Source organism: Neopsephotus bourkii, unplaced genomic scaffold (assembly GCF_033783945.1).
Source record: "Neopsephotus bourkii isolate Nb327-2 ecotype Australia unplaced genomic scaffold, CSIRO-AGI_Nbou_v1 NB_359, whole genome shotgun sequence".
NCBI lineage: Eukaryota > Metazoa > Chordata > Aves > Psittaciformes > Psittacidae > Neopsephotus > Neopsephotus bourkii.
Window position 1 is genome coordinate 1,653,569 of NW_026900865.1, and position 17,091 is coordinate 1,670,659.

At 38.1% G+C, this 17,091-nt stretch overlaps 1 protein-coding gene across 2 annotated transcripts in view; it reads right to left on the bottom strand.

The window, feature by feature from the left end:
• MON2 (MON2 homolog, regulator of endosome-to-Golgi trafficking) overlaps positions 1 to 17,091 on the bottom strand; it is a 68,027-nt gene that overhangs the window by 2,584 nt on the left and 48,352 nt on the right. Inside the window, exons 27-34 of one of the 2 annotated variants that reach the window (XM_061348540.1) lie at positions 15,000 to 15,143; positions 14,443 to 14,460; positions 14,057 to 14,185; positions 12,084 to 12,274; positions 3,929 to 3,989; positions 2,506 to 2,629; positions 1,753 to 1,960; positions 854 to 936 (exon numbers count right to left, since the gene is read on the bottom strand). In XM_061348540.1, coding sequence (XP_061204524.1) covers positions 854 to 936; positions 1,753 to 1,960; positions 2,506 to 2,629; positions 3,929 to 3,989; positions 12,084 to 12,274; positions 14,057 to 14,185; positions 14,443 to 14,460; positions 15,000 to 15,143 — 958 coding nt within the window. The remainder of the gene's footprint in view (positions 1 to 853; positions 937 to 1,752; positions 1,961 to 2,505; positions 2,630 to 3,928; positions 3,990 to 12,083; positions 12,275 to 14,056; positions 14,186 to 14,442; positions 14,461 to 14,999; positions 15,144 to 17,091) is intronic. The other variant, XM_061348541.1, reaches the window with a different exon arrangement.

Consider the following 17,091-nt stretch of genomic DNA (forward strand, 5'->3'; position numbering starts at 1 on the left):
ATCATAAATCTGTCCGCTCAGTGATGCTTCAGGCAAGCACTGCCTCTTTCAGGAAACCCACCTGCATGTGTTTTTCTGGAAAGGCTGGTTGGTTGGTTGGTTGGTCTGAGGATTGAAAGGCTTTTCTGTTCCTCACAGTATCAAAAGCAGGGAGGTAAAGGGAAGTGTCGTATATGCAAGTCTGTCAAAATTTCAGAGTTTAACATAGCTGTTTTAACGAAGACACCTGACTAAGTTTTCTGGTGGGAACTCTGTGCAGTGGGTCAGCTTACAGGAGGAACAGGATGTATGACTATAAATGAAATTGAGGTGTTCCATTTAATTCAGCCCTTTAAATACATCTGTCAACCATTTACTTTGACATCAATGAACTAAGGCATCTTTCTTAATACAGGCGACAAGGAGGTACTACAGCAGAAAGAAGGAAAGCAAGACCATGAGTTCAAAGTATCTTAACTGCCTGCCCAGGCTTTTAACATGTATACCACCCCTTTAATTGCAAAGTGCATCTATACAAAAGTGATCCATAGTGACCTATAATGGTGTTATGAGAAGAAAAAGGGATCTAGCAAGACTAAGTATATTTAAGAATTCTATTAACATTGTATAGATGGTTTTTTGTTTGTTTTCAGAAGACACCAAGCTCTATCTAAGAAAAGACACTACAAATTGAAGCTTTCAGTCTTCAATCTACCTGAAGAATTGCATATACACAGAATTGCAAAATACCAGCTCTTACAGATTACACTTCTCCTTTGTATTTGTGTGAGAATTACTACAGGAAAGAATAAATGTCTTTGTGGCAGATATAACATTACCTGGCTTAGAATCATGCTGCTTAACTATAACTTACCATTTTCAGGTTGAGTTTTTTTAAGTGAATCAATGAGAGTGCTGACAGCTTTTAAAACAAATATGATTTCTGTTACTTGTTGCCTACAAAGGGAAAAATGTAAATGGTCGATTACTTTTGTCTCAAGAATAAAAGTTTTCTGTGAAACCTACAAAACATTTAAAAAACCCCATGTAATGGAAACAGCAGCAATAAATCCTACCAAAAAAAAGGATATTTAGAGATTAAGGTTCTAATTTCTCTTTAACTTTACCACCACCACTGCTGTTGCCTCAGCTAGGATAGAATAAATTTGATACTGGAAACTAACGGAATTCACATCTCAATCTGAAAATGCTCACATACATGATTAGTTGTAACATGGAAATAATCAATTTCATAATCCATGATCAAAAACCTTCAGAAGTGAAATTTCAGAAAGTTCCCATTTTAAAGAATTTCCTCATACTTTGGTCAGTTTTTCTATTTCAAGAATAGTCACTTGAGCAATGATTTGCAATGTTGTCGTTCTGATATTTTATCTTATTATTGAGGAGTCTCCACCTCTCAATTTAGACACTATACATAGCTCTGTTGGCAATAAAGGAAAATCAGATTTCAGAAATGTTATGTTACAGACATCAGAAACATTATTTCAGTAACTGAATGTTACTTAGTCACATTCTTGTTGTCTGTGTAACAGAACTGAACATGACCATTATTATTTAAAACTTTTTCAACAAAAAATTGGTATCAACATTTTCTTTGAAATATCTTTGCCACAAACACATCCCTGCCTTTAAACTTTACCATCACACACACACACAATATTGTTTTCTACGACTGAGTGATATTCTGAACACAACCTTCTTCTCAAAGTACTGGTAATACCTTTCATTTCCTAAAGACAGGGTACATACCGTGGAAGAGGACATTTGCCACTCAATCTCTCATCTTCTATGTAGCGATGCAATACATCCTGTGACCTCTTCAAGAGCACAGAGAGCGCCATTCTAGAGATGTAGCCTTCCTGAGGAGTTGTGACTTTATTACTGAATGAAAACTGGAGCAGTGTTTCAAAACACACCTTGGAAAACTCCTCTCTCATTCGAATGTCTATTTCAGCTTCTGTAAGAGCAAAATGCCATATTTAATTGTGCAGTGTGCATGCCAATAAACCAATCAAAATGCAACATTTAGTGTATTATATTTTGCAAAAAGGTTACCACACGTCTAGTATTAAATAAGATTAACAGCGAGTGATAAAACCAAACACTAAGAATACATTCTAAGAATGTGTTGCTGTAACACTGCAATCACAATAGGCCCAAAAATAAAAGATAAAGTATGCAACACATTCAGAAACGTGTCACCTACTTGACATTGCATTAATAATGAAATGCAGGAAATCAGTTTAAAAAAACCCCACCAACCCCAGTTCTACATCATAATATTTGGTACTGTACAATCCAAAAAAAAAAACCCCAAAACGTGCAAGGAATGCTCAGCAACTTCCATGAACTACAGTTTACAAAAACAAGCTGGATATCAGACAGTCTATACTGAATGCATGCTATGGAACTTCAAGTCTTTATCAGGATAAGTACTCTTAACATTTTCATTACTTTCTCGTAGATTTAAGTGCTTTATCTTTCGTTATTCACGTACCATACCTGTAAAGGAGGATGACTGAGAATGTATTGAGCCTTTATTGAGCATAGTCATTATCTGACCAACAAATTCCTTAGGAATAAAATTAGCATATGGCAGTATCTCTGTGCTGATAAGCTGCACCACCTAAAAATAAATTACATGCATTTATATTGGTATTCTGAATATTAAAGTTGTAATTCTAAAATGAAAAATACAGAAATATTAAACAAGAGACATGCCTAATGAAACGTCATAACTTCCAATGCTAGCTTTTAAAATTGGCAGATGTCTCCAAAAAACTGTGGTCATGCATGTAACATTAAACTTGATACAATAAACCTTCTCCCCCCACCACGTTTGTCAGAATTTCTGAAGCAGTTTTAATTTAGATTTCCACTGACATTTGAAGTATATCCCTCAAACTGAATTTATGGTTTTGAAAAGAGGATATTTAACATTGGGAATCTCCCTTTCCCTCCACCTGATTCAATATCCTCACTATGACATTAACACATATACCACATGCTTACAATGTGACATCTGCAAAGCAGAACAAGTGAGTTAATTAGCTTGAGGCAATGCATATTAACTGAAATGCTTTCTATCCTTGTCTTGATGCTCTCATCCAGGAACAAAGTGGGTTTACATCTCCATAAATTAATGCATTAGACCTCAGAGTTCTGCTCACTGCAGCCAGAACTGCTCCTGCTTTTCATGCAGAAATCTCTGTGTCCCAGCTGTCACTCTGGTGAGATGACATGTGATCAAACCCACATATACTGCCACATCTTCTCTGCAACTCCTTTCCCTTTGTACCCCTACTCTCTGGTCTGCCACATCTCTGTCCTGGAATGAAGGGGGACCAGTCCCTCTTCATTCAAGTATCATCTCTTAATTTTCTTCCACCCCATCCAACCAAACATGATCTCTTTTACAATTACAGAAGTCTCCATACTGAACAAACAGGACATTGTTTCTTCATTTACGCACAGGCTTCTCGGTATTGAAAGCACATCTGGAGGGCAACGATGTCATTGCTGACTGAATGTCCCACTCAACACAGAAAGCACTCTGAGCTTCCTCCACAGTTTACCGTTACCTGTGTAATTGCTTAGCAGTACCATAGTGAGAATCAGGTAACGGGTTGGAGGCAGAAATACATTCTGGTTTAGCCACTTTATGCCATTTTGAACTCAAATGGACAAGAAGCAGTTTTTGGCATGCTGCTTCCTACTTTCTGCATAACCCTGAAGCAGCGGAATTCTGAGTTTATGAATTTCCTGTCTTGTTTTCAAAAAGGAAACAGTATCACAGAGAAAATAATGACTGGGTAAAACAATTATTTTAGTAATTGTTTTAAAACAATTATTTCAGAACCAAATGCAATCTGTGAATGTTACTACCTCATTATGTTTGACAGTATGTTTGTTATAGTCTCCTTACCTCAACATCAATGCTCTCATTCTTCTGAAATTCTTGAACTGAGAGATTATAAGGAGGTGTACTAAAAATAAACATACTGTGTTATACTTCTAAATTACAACATGCGTAAGGAGATAAGTATGGGAAAATGCATTACATTTTAAAGTTACCACATACATCAAACTGGTACTACTATATGGTAATGATTAACATTTTTAGAGTAATATCCTACCAATAATGATGATAATAATGATTCAAATGAAAAACTAGTAAAATACTATTATAAAACAATTACAACTGATGGACCTGATTAAGAACTTGCATCATCAACATCACTTGTCATATGCATCTCAAAGTAATCTCTCTTGTATGTGCAAAAGTCACAGTAACTGTTTAGATGAGTCTGAGTCAACATTGGTGTTTTTAGTTTTGGATCAGACATGGGCTTTTCAAGTTAAACTTTTAGACATCCCCATTTATAAACCCTGGTTCATGTCTCAATGCATAGAATGTAAATGGAGAGGCTGAAGGAGCATATAATGAAAATATGACTGTGTAGTCACTTTGTACTCTTCCCTAGGTATCCCACTAACCCAACAGAAATAGCAGATAGGTCTAGATATGTGTCTGTTCTGACCTAGTTACGCTGTTCTCATTTTTCTCAGTGCAGAAGTTCGAATCCTTGTGCTCGTGTCTCTCTGAAATGTAAAGACAGTTGCAAAACCCCCTGGCTTGCAGGTTAGTTTCTCCAAAGTGTCTGATTTGCACAGAAGATAACATATTACTAGAGCTAATGGAATAACCAGTGGCATTAACAACAAAAATCAGAGAGAAGGCACTTTATAGTGTCAATATAACTTCATATATTAAATTCTCTCTTTTTCATATACTCTTTTTCTTTTTATAATAACTAGGTAATATCTTCCAGCTGAGGATCAATTTGGAAATTTATCCACTTGAAAGGAATGGTTAAAGATACTGGAATTAAATTGGAATTAAGTTGGGAGCATACTGTGTATGCTTTTGTGTTATCATGCATCTTAAAATAGATAACAGTGTGTTTTTTTTTCTCCAGAGAAACCGTTTGCCTAAGTGCACAGGACGGTCACTATTGAGAAGGAGGAAAATGATAGGGTCAATCTACCTCAACATTCCCTGCCTAATTTATGTCAGAATAGGCAGATGCAAGGGAATAAAACTCCGGACTGAACAAAGAACCAAGCTGTTCTGTAATCAGCAGAACCTGTGCAGTACTGTAGTGACAAGCACCCTTTCCCTTATTTCCAAGCTCCCTCCCCAGCCCCCAGCTTTTCCTCCACCCCATGTTGTGTTGTCATCTCCCAAGCCAGGAAACAACAGACATGTGAACTAAGCACGTGCTCACTGGCAAGGCAGCTGCCAAATATATGACTGTGGACCTGTGCCAGCCTTGTCCTCGTAAGGGTACTCATCTGGGCCTATCTTCTCCATCCCACTGCCAATTTTAATGGAAGGTTTATAAACTTTGGAGGCTTCTAAATCTCATTAAAATCTGGTTAGTTTAGCTAACAGTTTTGTTTGGTTTGGTTGTTTCTCCCATTGCTCTTGTATGTTGCTGACCAAGTCAAACAAGGTTTTTCCAAGATCAGCTTTTTTCTCCCCCATCTTCTGGGTGAGACACCTGCAGTTCATTCTGCACACCTACAGCTGATTTTCAGTACTGACAAGTATGGCAGTATGTATCAATGTTCCTGCTTATAAAATAACTGTATCCCCCTTCCTCAAAAAGACTTCATGTAGATAACTTCACAACTGTCACTCCAGTGTTACATGTATAACTAGAAAAACCCAAAGAAGAAAATACAAAATACTGTATTAACGGTTTGTGTGTTAGGCACTGAGAAACTTGGAGTTACATGTTGAAAACAACGAAATATGAAGTAGCTGTTCAGTCAATACCCTTTGTAACACATAAAGAAGTTACCTGTGCATCACCTTTAGTAATGTAAACTATTATGATGCATACGAAGGCAGGTCACATTGAAAGACATGGGAAGCTTTCATTCTGACACTTCCTAATTTACAACTGACTGTCCTTCTGAGCTGAGGTGTATTTTAAAGAGGTGTTAAGACCTCTCTGTCCAGTCATCCAGATCTGATCTGCCACATATGCTACAGATCATGCTGCATACTTGTTCAAGCAGCAAATTATTCCCAAGGAAATAATTTTTGTAAGGTGTCTATATGAAATACCTACCTAAAGACCAAAAGCTTTGCTGGTCAGATGCTGTACAGCCACACTGTACAAGAAGGATCAAGAGTTGGGGAAGCTAAGAAGCAGAATGATGCAGTGTGTTGCTATGTGCTGCTTTCCTACGTACAGAGCTCCCAACCGCTGCGTTAGAGCATAACAACAAAGAGCTAACAGCCACCCAGAGGCCTGCTGCGCACAGCAACACTCTGCTCTGAAGCATCTTTTTGGAGAGTATTGATTTAATTCCCTCATGTGAGCACAGACTCCTGCTCTAGTAAATTATATATACACACACATTTGTTGGATTTTATTTTATATAATGGCTTGACATGCTTCCATAAAAGCCTCTGGGAAAGAAGAATGATATGAAATAATAAACAGACCAGCCCCTTACTAGAAGACAATTTTGTGTAAATTAAGTTACATGAAATATATTAATTTTTAAATGTCATTTTGATTTATAATATAAACCAAGGTTATTGAGCCTGCTCAGCTGCAGCATGCTTTAAGAACAAAAAAAAACGCCACAGGCTGAAACTTGTTATTGCTTGGAAGTTGTTAATGCTCTATGACAGTAACATTTTCATTACCTGGGCTCTCTTTACTGTATCTGCATTTTTTGACATGCAAAGCTACAGAGACCATTTCTGCTGTGCTTTGTACTTTTTAAACATCAATGGGCAGCCCTCTCATTCAGCCCCATAGCCGGCTTCCAGTCTTGCTCCTGTCCAAAAGACAGAGGCAAGACCATGCAGAGGAGATTCACTGTTCAAAACACAAAGATTCACAGAGTTTCTAACCACAGTGATCACTTGCCTAACCAATGCCAACCCAGTTTCACTGGTGGAAGCAGTATTAGGGTATTTACACATGCAATTTCTAGGCCCACAGTGATTAGAATTACAAGTTAGACTACTGTTTAAAGTGTTGATAAAAATATTTAGAACATCAGTGAAATATCTCTCTACTCTGTCCTCAGCCAGGTAGAGATCTGGAGAAAGTGCACACAAAAATGAGACAATATGCACTGGGATATTTTAATGAACAAAGCTAAAGGGAAAAGCTAGCCAAATCTGTTATGCAGTGTTGCTAGGAGGACTAACTGCAATCAGACACTAAGAAGTTTTACAGAGATGCAGATGTTTCACATTTAGAACCATCCCAGAAGTGCTAAGTCAGCTTTGAAGAATGAAGGTTTGAAGAGCAGATAAAAAAGGAAGATATTTACCCAGCTTTGCATGAAGCCTGGACAGATAATAGCACAGAACATGTGGAATATTAAATAATGGCAAGTGTGGAATATGAAAAGATATATAGGAGTGAAGGAAAAAAAAAATGTATCTTTGTGACAAAACATTTCTGTTTCCTTGAAGCACAGCACTTAAGAAAAATTATAGAATGCCAGCCTAAGAGAGTAAATTTTCAGTTTTAACTGTATTCAGGTGTAACTGAATATACCTAACTGCATTCCTATCACAACAGGTGACATGTTGGATAATGGTAAAAAGACAGATAATGGAGTAATGCTGTTACTGTCTCACCAACAGCCTTTTAAGGTGTCTCTGAATTGTGTTTTCCAAAGTCTTCACGCTCCAGAACTGTTTCAATCCATGCTGGCCTTCAGTGGAGCAGCCAGACTGGTACACTTCTGCACCTGACTTAATAAACCTCCAGTCCTGCATGGCTTATTTGCAAGTTGGAAAGCCACAAGGGGCGACTGATCCACAGTCGCAGTAAGCCACAGTTACAGCCAGCAGGGTCACTTAACCTAAGTCAAGTTTACAAGTCAACTAATGTATCATCTCATCTGTGGCCTGGTGAGTTGGTTTTGGTGATACAGACAAAAAAAACCCCAAGTACCATCAAAAGCTTTGAAAAACACTACTCATTGTTAATACAAATAAATCAGGGAACACACCAAAAACCCCCTGTCTTTATATCACCTAGTTAGCCTAAAATAAAGGATCAACATGGACAGTTGGAAAGTACATTCCCATTGCCTTCTGTAATCTGAAGGCTGACATGCACCTCAACTCTGCAATAAATTTTAGCTGCTACTTTCAAAGCAGTGGTTAGATTCTCCCAAATGACTCTGGAATAAGGCACCACTGTGATTAACATATATTTTCTATTAGAAGTGTAATTTAGTTTATTTAGAAATGGAACAATTACAAGTGTAAGAGACTGACTAGACCGCAATTACAATCCACTAAAAGACTACAATTCAGTAAACTTTAACACAGAAGGGAGAGGTTGTCCTATATGCCAAGGCTAGTTTCACACAGTCTTGCACAGAAGTGCAGGAGGACTTAACCAAAGGAAATCAGGTAAGAATTACCTCAACATGGGGAATTTCCACAGCTATTTCTAGAGCCCTCCTTGGCATCATGGTGAGACACACACTTCAGCAGCATTGTGGGGAGGAGGAGGAGGAAGAGGATGAAGGAGAAATGACTGCTATTACTAATTGTCCTGGCTACTGGCAAGAGGCAGACATATGCTCTTCTTAGTTCTAACATTTTTCAGCACCACAAGGCTGATACAGGAAACAAAAAGGCTGCCTATCCTAAAGCTACTAAGGGATAGGTCCCTAATTGTAAGAAGCAGAACCACGCACTTGGGAAGGCTGATATTTAGAAAAAGATGGACATTAGCGGGTGCAAAAAGCTCCAGACCAAACCCAAACCAGATGTTCACTAGCCATAGAACATACAGCCATGTGAGAAAAAAAATCATCTACTCATACCAAGCTGGGAAAGAGTAACGATGATGGCCACTAATTATAATAACAGGCCAAATCATCCTGCCTTAGCCATATGGTTCTAGAAACCACCAGCCTATTTTTAATATTTTTAAATCCTTTGGAAGTGAGAGAACAAGAAAGTTTCATATACATTTTCTGAGAAAAACATTTTGAATTCTGATGAAAACACTGATCCCTAAAACCACATTTTGCATGTAAAATTACAGAACACGCTCTGGTCTCTAAAGACATAAAACCAGGCTTAAGTGTAGAGAGACAAGTTTTAGGGCATCATAAATATTCACAGGAGTACTATTTTTCCTCTACCTCCAGAGAACATCCACCCATGTATGACAGCTGGCAAAAGCTATTAGAATTGATGGCAACAGTGACTGTTTCTAGCAAGCAACACATTAAGATGTAATTTCTATGGTTGGAACAGTTTTCAAGAAAAGTATAAATCACTCACTGTAAATTAAGAAAAACAGACAACATATTTGGCCAAAAAGGTCATGCAGATGATAGCAGATTATCCAGAATTACACTGAAGATCAGTGATAATCTTACTTCCCTGGATTTATAAATGATTAATACACAAAAGCTGTAGCAGTGCCAGAGTGGGTCAGCTAATAATATGCAAAATGGGTATGTTTCATCTATTTTGTGGATATTTAGGAAGAACTCATTTACAGCAAAAAGTAGTATGAACAAAACCAAACAAGATCCTGCAGAGATTATTTTAAATGGAAGAAACATTCGTTCAACATCTTCGTCGCTGACATGGACAGAGGAATTGAGTGCACCCTCAGCAAGTTTGCCGATGACACCAAGCTGTGTGGTTCGGTTGATACGCTGGAGGGAAGGAATGCCATCCAGAGGGACCTTGACACGCTTGTGAGGTGGCTGATGCCAACCTCATGAAGTTTAACCATGCCAAGTGCAAGGTCCTACACCTGGGTCGGAGCAATCCCAGGCACAGCTACAGGCTGGGCAGAGAAGAGATTCAGAGCAGCCCTGCGGAGAAGGACTTGGGGGTGTTGGTCCATGAGAAAATGAACATGAGGTGGCTTCAGTGTGCGCTTGCAGCCCAGAAAGCAACAGTATCCTGGGCTGCATCAAAAGGAGCATGACCAGCAGGTCGAAGGAGGCGATCCTGCCCCTCTACTCTGCTCTCGTGAGACCTAACCTTAAGTATTGTGTGCAGTTCTGGTGTCCTCAACATAAAAAGGACATGGAACTGTTGGAACAAGTCCAGAGGAGGCCACGAGGATGATCAGGTGACTGGAGCACCTCCTGTATGAAGACAGGCTAAGAAAGTTGGGGCAGTTCAGCCTGGAGAAGAGAAGGGTGGGTGGAGACCCCATAGCAGCCTTCCAGTATCTGAAGGGGGCCTAAAGGGATGCTGGGGAGGGACTCTTCATTAGAGACTGTAGTGGTAGGACAAGGGGTAATGGGTTAAAACTTAAACAGGGGAAGTTTAGATTGGCTATAAGGGAGAAAATCTTTACTGTAAGGGTGGTGAGGCACTGGAATGGGTTGCCCAGGGAGGCTGTGAATGTTCCATTCCTGGCAGTGTTCAAGGCCAGGCTGGACAAAGCCTTGGGTGGCATGGCTTAGTGTGGGGTGTCCCTGCCCATGGCAGGGGGGTTGGAACTTGATCTTAAGGTCCTTTCCAACCCTAACTATTCTATGATTCTAAACAGTGAAGCATCAAACGAAAGCTTGGATGATTAAAGTGTCTTTGAACTAGTCCTGATGAGCTTTTTTGTTTTAAATTCCTCCTATTTAATAATAAATTTACTTCTCTGAAGTAAATGCAAAACATGAGAAAAGTTTTCCATTCAGTTGTCATGTAACCCCACTGATGAAACTCCAAAGTCATTCATTATTACAGACAGTTTCACTAACGGGTGTGCCTCTAAAATTAAGTTTCATTGGTATTTATTTTTTGTCCATTTTGGGCAACCTGCTATTTACTTACCATTAAAAAATACAGCTGTGTTTGGTTGCTGATTTTTGTGGTTTTGAAAGCTATACACAGACAAATACACAGCTTATTAGTGGTAGGTACAGAACCCTACTGTTTTCTATTAGAGATTAATTTGTTACTGAAATCAGCATACATAGAGAAAATCAGGGAATTAACTTCTTCATATACCACATTGTCCTTCAATGTGAGATACTATTACATATACTTAAACTTCTCCTAAAAGATCCTTACCCATACCTCTCCTAAGCAATCTTCTACAATACCTGACCTTCTGCACAGTAAAAGGTTTCCTTAATGTCTAACTCAGATAATTTCTACTGTACTGAAATCCATGTTTACCCATTCTCAAGGGACAATAAAAATTCTTCTCTGGAGTGATCTTTTACTGTACTGTTAAGACTTATCATGCCTTCCTAATGATACATTCTTTTGGTTGAACAAACATACATCAGATTGTCTAAGTCTCTCTGATTGTTATTATTTTTCACTTCTGGACTTTCTCAACCTCCCAACATCTACAGTGTTCCATTCTTGAGAGATGAGGCATGTACTTACACATCTGCCTGTCTGTCTCCTTATGAATCTGACTATTTAGCTACACTTTTCACAAAGTATTATAAATAAAGCTTGGTTAATTATTAAGTGCAGTCAAATTATCTTGTGTAGAAACAAATGCAAGGAAACTACAGGCTTCTAAGTGAACAGCAATGTAAAAAGTAATTTCAAAATTCACAGTAAGTGGAATATTTCAAGATGGAACTCAAGAGAAATACTTCCAGTTTCTGGTGTTCACCTTAAATAAAAAAATATATTGCTGCAATTTTGCTCAATACAAATAAAGGAACAAATTGAGTACACATCAGTAACTTTTCATCAAATCTATAGTAACTTCCTTAGGAGTCTATACAGAATTCCTTGGCCTGGTCAGAAAAGCTACAGCTTGTATTCTGAGGTTAACTGAGCTCTTTCTTGCTCTGAAATTTTACCTTTTGAATGAAGCTTTTCCTACTTTCTAAAAATGTATTTTTTGCACAGCAGACAGACTGGTTGCCTTTTTTCCTTCCTTCATTTAATTAATTTTCAAATCTCAAACATCTCTAAAGATAAGGCTGTTTTTTTCTAAACTCTATTGACACATTTATTGAACAAATAACTTAAAAGAGATTTTCCAGGGGAGAAAAAAAAAAAAGAGAAGGGAAATTGTGTTTACCTTTTGGTGAACAAAAAGTCTTCAAATGTGTTCGCTAGCTCTGGCCACATACTGTCAAATTTTCCAGAAGACGCATGCTGCCTTGCAACAGGTAGTCCAATAGAGAGAACTTTGAGAAGAGAGGAAACAGCTAGCTTCCATGTGCTTTCAGAAGGACACGAATATTTCAGACTGAGAGGTATTCTTAATGTCTGTAAAATTGAAGTTAAACAAAATTTAGAGTTGCTCAGACAAATCTAACAATATGGCAGGTTTCTGCAGATCTTGGCAGACACTGTCAAAGATGATAGTGCACATCCCTGTCTTCTCTGCTGTATACGAGATGCTCTTAAATATAATTATAAAGATGGTTTACCATATACTGTCTGGCTACAGCACAGGTCTGCTGCCAACTATGATGTTAGAAGTCAAAGTTCATTCATTACCAATTACACAATGAAATTACAGACTAATTTTATTTTTCTGTATTGCCATCCACCATTTCTGCTAAGCCTAACAAATGGGCTTTCCTAGCATCTAGCAGATTGCAGGCAGTTTGTTAGCATGAGTGTATTTTGAAGAGCTGCATTCCTAGAAAGCTATCCCAAGTGCTTCCACAATTAAAAAAAAGCCTCATTTAAAATGAAGTTCTTCCTAATACGTAAAAGTTGAACTGTATACATAACCACAGCAAGACACCTGGTCATCCCTGACTGTTTAACTGCATGAAATTTAAAGGCAAAATGAGTCAGTGAAGATAAAGGCTGCAATGCAACTCAAATGTATAGCAGATGAAAACACTTTTATCTTCTAGATAGAAAACAAGCCTCAATATCTATAAAAGAAAGTCATTAATGAGTTTAAAAACATTAAGCCTATGTATCATTTACACTATCTATATTCCTTTTAGCATTGTTAGTCAAATTAACTAGAACCTAATACCAAGTTATCTCAGAAAACGAGTTAATTTACATTTCAAATACATAGTGGCTAAATTTGGGTATTACATATGTGTCTCCAGCTGTTTTTAGTGAATTTGCTGATTTGAGTAAAGCAAATTGAGGAAAGAAACTGTACTTAACTCTCTATTGCAAAAAATAACAAGAGCTAGGATCTAACCATGGAGATAAGCAGAATATTTTCTTCTGCTCTGTTTTTCATAGGGGTCAAATTTAATTCCAGTGTAAACATGGGCTTTAGAGACATGAAAAATAATTTAAAAGCTATTTTAATCTACTGCAATAGATCACATTATTATCAACTGTGAGCGTTAAAAGCAGTGTTTATACCACTTTATACCATTAAAACAGAAGTGGAAAACATCTGCATTAACTTTCAAATATAAATACGTAATTCATAACAGATTCCAAATAATATCACAAAACTATTTTAAACACATTCAGGTTTCTGAATTACTACAGAGGAACAACCTGATGTCAGCCAAGTCATTACAAAGAAACCTAGGTCACTTCTTTCCCAGACATTTGCTACTATCTGTTAAAATGGAAACAAGGTCAAAAAAAGCCATGAGTTTGCCAGTTTCACCTTAAAGGCACATCTGTGCACCCACGACATTTCATAGGTACATCAATGACACACAAAGTCATGAAAAGCAAATCAAAGTAATAACTAGAGCACCCATCCCCAAAGTATATATGCCAGTCTACAGAAACTGGTCTCCAATGCCATATTTACTAACAGGCCTGCTTGTGAGATTCAGGTGTGTAATGTTTTCAAAGACTAATATTTTGTGGCCTAATGCATGAAATAATGATGCTGACATTATCCAGCTACAGAACAATTCATACAGTCTAATCAATAGCCTTGCAGCTTCAAAAGAAATTACTACCTGTTGCTCATCTTCATAAAATATCAATTTGTTACTAAACCTTTAAACCTTCAAGAAAGCGTTTAACAACAGCAGCTCAGAATAAAACTTGTTCTTTTCAGTTTAAGATCATTAAACTCAGAGCATATGCAGGACAAACTTTTACCTTAATAATATTCTGAAGAACTTTCTCTGTTACCACCGCTTTATGGCAAGCTGTCTTTTGGTATAAGTCTACAACAACTTCCACCGATCTCTCAGCAAATGGTACATAATTCAATGCTACCCACTCCGCCTAGGAAAAGAAATTGGTAAATTACTGAACTATATGTGAAAAAAGGAACAGAAGACGTTATGTTTTGCACTGAAGTCTCAGTACAATACATGCAAGGCTTGCTAAGAATATGGTCCAAGCAGTAAAACAGCAGATACAATGCAGTCTGACTATGAAAATGTACTCCACATTGAAGTAACGTACATTTAAGTAGGAGAAATGTTGTGGTCTAAACAAGACAACTACATTAAGACAATCTTTAAGGAAATTTAACTCACCGGTGCAAATAGTTGTATCTAGTGTGATTCCATTGTGTTGCAGGACAAATAGAATAAGAAAAATTAATACATACATAATAGTTACCTATTTGATTACACTGAATCAGACGCTCATGCTTAGTGAACAGCAGAGTACACAGATAAAAAGATTTATGGAACATGTCCCATTTTTTTGCAGCACGTGCAATTAAAAAATTTGCAGCTTGAGGGAATTTTCTCCATTCAAGATTATCAAGTCCTTCTATTAAATTTGGTATCACATGTAGGACAGGTTATTTTAGATTAATTCACTGGACAAATTCAGACGCATTCACTACAACTGGTGTCCAGGAAAGCCCTTTCCTACACAAAGGAATACAAAATATCAAAGCAAAGCAGAATTCAGAGGGAGCAAATGAAGACAACAAAAGCATGTAAAAAAATTCTAATACCTTGTTACACAACATGCACAGCAAAGGCTTACAGATGGAATAAATGCATCTTGCTGAGCAACCTATTGCTGAAGCTGAATTGGGCTCACCAGCCAAATGAAGCAAGTGAGATTCCCAACTAATTACCTGATTATACTTTGCATTTGCAATGTGCTTTGTTTCCAGCTGTCCATACTGTGGAGGCTTGCAGGAAAATTCGACAAAGGCCAACAGCTGGTCGAAGATTGCAGGATACATTATCTGCATACTTTCTGAGCCCACACATATAGCCTATACCAGAAGAAAATACAAAAGCTTAAATATGTTATGTTGAGCTTTCACATTCAACAATTTGCATCAGTAAAAAGAGCTCCTGAAGAAAAATTCACATATAAGACTATGCAAGAGGCATGCTGTATAAAAGGCAGTGCATAGTTCTAACAGTTTAAGGAAAGTCAGTTTTATTATTTTATTAAAGCTAATTAAATGGCAAGATGTCTGGGCATATATAGTTTAATAAATACATAGATCTCATTCCATCCAATAAAAGCTGTCTTCACAAATTCTGCTTTGACATGACAGCAAAATATGCCTTATATAAGTCTTGTCTGTTGATCTCAGACATGTCTTTAAGTTCTACTTCAAGGAACAGTTAAATCTCAGAAGTAACTCATACAAGACTTTTGTAAGTAGTTAAAATTGCATCTTGCAGAAAGGAGTATAAATAAAATGAGAATGATACGATTTGGTATAGCTGAAACTCATAATCTTGCTTTAAAATGGAAAACATTTCAGGAAGGGTGTGCTTTTAAGATGTCAATGAAATATCATGTTGTCATAGGCTAATGATTTCCTGTTGCAATATAAATCCCAAGGCAATCTTAGGGCATTTATTTTCAAAGCCAGACACAATGATTCTGTGAACTTACTCCAATTATTTTCTGTCATTTTAAATGCCTTGCTTTTCCTCCCAAAGTCTCTCCTCTCACAGCCTCAAGAAACAGTCTATTTATTGCTCCACAAAAAGACCTTGTGCTTGGTGCTGTCATTTTTCTCTGGGGAGAAATCAACCCCCCTTTTCACGAATCACAGATCATCCATGACAAATTGTGGCTCAACTCACTCAAGGTACCAACAGCTCCGATGGCTGTTCTGAGTGCAACCTCCATACTGGGGCTGTGTTATGAGCTGTTGCAGTCAATTGCCTTGAAAATATCCCAAGTCCCCAGCCATGAGAGGAAGCAAACCATCAGGGGCTACAGGCACTGTCATTGCTAGATCACCATCAGACCTAGCTGCACCCTTGGGCAATCAACAGCCAGCAGCAGAGCACTCCATGAATCATCAATGGCCTTTCCCTCTTCCTCAGCTTCCTGCAATTCAGAGCACATGTCTAGTGCTCAAAAGGCTTTATCAACATTATGAATATAGTGCAGCACTTACTCTAAAAAGCCACATCCCTTTTCTGGTGCTCAAGACTCTACTGAACTCCAGAAAAGATGTTTTGATGCTAGAAACTCACCTGTGTGGCAGAAGGTGCTTAACTGCTGATCTAAATGTATTGAACACTGTCAACAATTTCAGCTGATAGGCTCCTGCACTAGAGTGACTAACAGGTTAATGCAAGATTACATACCTATTAGAAAAGGTATAAAAATTATTTTATATACCAACAGATGGCTTAGAAAAAGAAAGGGAGCATCCACAAACCCCTGGATAACTTTTGTATAGATGAAGCTTACTTGCACAGGTCCAACTTACACTACCCAGAGAAGACTATCTTAACAAACCCCAGGGCTCAGTATGGGGACCAGTTCTGCTTAGTATCTTTATGAATGATCTGGATGAGGGGATCAAGTGCACGCTCAGGAAGTTTGCAGATAACACCAAGTTGGGCAGAGTGTTGATATGCCAGGAAGGCTCTGCACAGGGATGAGGAAAGGCTGGACCAACGGGCAGTGGACAACTGCATGACATTCAACAAGGCTCAGTGTTGGGTCCTAAATCTGGGCTATGACAACCCCACTCACTGCTAGAGGCTCGAGGAACAGTGGCTGGAAAGATGCCTGTGGAAAAGGACCTCAGGGTATTGCCGAGGTCTGAGCCAGCAGTGTGCCCAGGTGGCCAAGAAGGCCAACAGCATCATGGCTTGTATTGTGTGGGCAGCAGAACTAGGGAAGACATTACAGATGCTGGAGCAGTCCAGAGAAGGGCAATGAAGCTGGTGAAGGCTCTAAAG